The following is a 1,941-nucleotide window of genomic DNA, read 5'->3' as shown; positions in this document are numbered from 1 at the left end:
CGGGGGGCAGCGGCCTCAGGAGCTGCTGAGCCAGCTCGGCCCCTGCTGTGGGGGGATGAGTTTCAGGGGAACTTGCTCTGCAGGGCTAGGACCTTCTCTGTCCATCTCCAGGCTGAATGGTCAGGATCCTTCTCCAGCAGAGCCCACATCCTCCATCTGCTGGCAATGCCTTTTCCTTCTTCCCGCAGCAAGACCCTGCCTTGCCTTTGCGCCCGTACGTGATCGGCCTGACGGGAGGAACCGGGAGTGGGAAAACCTCCATTGCCAAACTCCTGGGGCAGCTGGGAGCCTTCCTCATCGACGCCGACAAGCTGGGCCACGCTGTCTATGTCCCCGGGGGCCCTGCCTACGAGCAGGTGGTGGCAGCCTTTGGGGCAGGTAGAGCTGCGGCGAGGACTGGGAGGAGCAGGGGAGGGAGGGCTGTGCTTCTGACCTGGTGTCCCAGGGAGCACCTGCTCCTCCTCTCTGTGGGCTTTGGGCTCCCCACCACCCCACGGGGCTCAGTGGCTGATTCAGTGACAGCTGGGCCTGAGCAGGGCAAACTCCTGCTTCCCCCAAGTCTTGTGTGTCCCAAATTAGAGCTACTGTAAACTGGTGTGGAAGGTGACAAGCTGCTGCTTGCCTAGGAAAAGCTCTTTCCTGTCCTTTCCTGGGGTAAGGTGAAGAACTGCCAGTCCAGGTCCTATAGTTCCTCTCTGGGTCCCTTTGGGAGCCTGTGCTGGGATCCTTTCCCTCTGACCTCGGCTTGTGCAGGGAAATGAGTTGGGTTCATTCCTCCACAGCCTGTTCTGCTTCTGTCTTGCAGAAATTGTGAATGAAGATGGGACAATTAACAGGAAAGTCCTTGGGGCCAAAGTGTTTGGAAACCAGGTAAGAGCAGCACAGAGACTGTCACAGACCGGGGCTGTGCTGTGAGTGGGTCCGGGCAAAGTGCCTCTTGCAGCAGCAACTGAGGAAAGTAACAGGAAAGCCTTGGCCCCATCCGAAGCTGTGGCAGCACTGGGAAGTGTGGAACTGTTCCTTCCTTGTGCTTAGCAGCAGGCAGTGGGCCAGGCCCAGCACCCCGCTCTTTCTGGATGTTCTCTGTCTTCTGCCACCAGCCATCCCCTGGGTGGCTGCCTGAGGGTTCTGAGGGCAAAGTCACCAAACCCTGTCATGGTCCTTCCTAGGAGCAGCTGAAGAGTCTCACGGACATTGTGTGGCCTGAGATAGCCCGGATGGTCAAGGAGCAGATCAGAGAGGCAGAGGCTCAAGGTAACTGGGGTGGCTCCAGTCTCAGCACAAAGGTGGGAGTTGGGTGCATGGTTTTGTACAGCACATTGAGCCCCAGGAATCAGCTGCTTTCGGCAGCACCATGAGCATCACCAGGCTTATCCCAGGGTCTGATTGAAGGAAGGTGGAAGTGGCTCTTTCCTTCCCACACCACTCCCAAGTTTGGTTTGGGTATAGTGCCCCAGCAGTGAGCATGGTGGGTGTTCCTTCCAGGAGTGGTATTTTTCCAGCTCTTGGGAGATACTGTTGGTAGCTCAGTAGGCATTTGCCTGGAGGCACTGGCTTGCCATTCCCAGGAGTCCTGCTGTCCTTTAAGCTAACGCAGCCTCTGCCTGCTGCTCTCTTTTCTGCATGAGGCTCTTTGGCCCAGCAGCAAAGCTTCTGTGCTGCTAGTTTGCAGGAAGGTGTGACTCCATGAGCATGAGGGGACTGGTGGGGCTGGACCCCAGGGAGCCTCACCCTTGCCAGATAATGAGGCATGTCCTCCCTCCCCAGGAAGGGCCGTGTGTGTGCTGGATGCTGCTGTGCTGCTGGAGGCCGGCTGGCAAGACATGGTCCATGAGGTGTGGACGGCCATCATCCCCGAGGAGGAGGTGGGAGAAGCCCCTGGGCCCCTCGCTGTGCCGGGGCTGGGCCTCCAGTTCCCCAGCAGCACCTGAGCGTCCCCTC

At 58.7% G+C, this 1,941-nt stretch overlaps 1 protein-coding gene across 1 annotated transcript in view; it reads left to right on the top strand.

Annotated features, from left to right (window-relative positions):
• The window catches only part of COASY (CoA synthase), a 5,396-nt gene extending 3,465 nt beyond the window's left edge, over positions 1-1,931 (top strand). The window contains exons 4-7 of the mRNA XM_009994189.1: positions 190-378; positions 806-870; positions 1,170-1,254; positions 1,768-1,931. Of these exons, the coding sequence (XP_009992491.1) occupies positions 190-378; positions 806-870; positions 1,170-1,254; positions 1,768-1,931 (503 nt within the window). The remainder of the gene's footprint in view (positions 1-189; positions 379-805; positions 871-1,169; positions 1,255-1,767) is intronic.
• Positions 1,932-1,941: the final 10 nt, after the last annotated feature.

This window comes from Chaetura pelagica, unplaced genomic scaffold (genome assembly GCF_000747805.2).
Source record: "Chaetura pelagica isolate M959 unplaced genomic scaffold, ChaPel_1.0 scaffold963, whole genome shotgun sequence".
Lineage (NCBI taxonomy): Eukaryota > Metazoa > Chordata > Aves > Apodiformes > Apodidae > Chaetura > Chaetura pelagica.
Note: the sequence above shows the minus strand (reverse complement) of the source record. Positions and strands in the feature narration are given on the sequence as shown.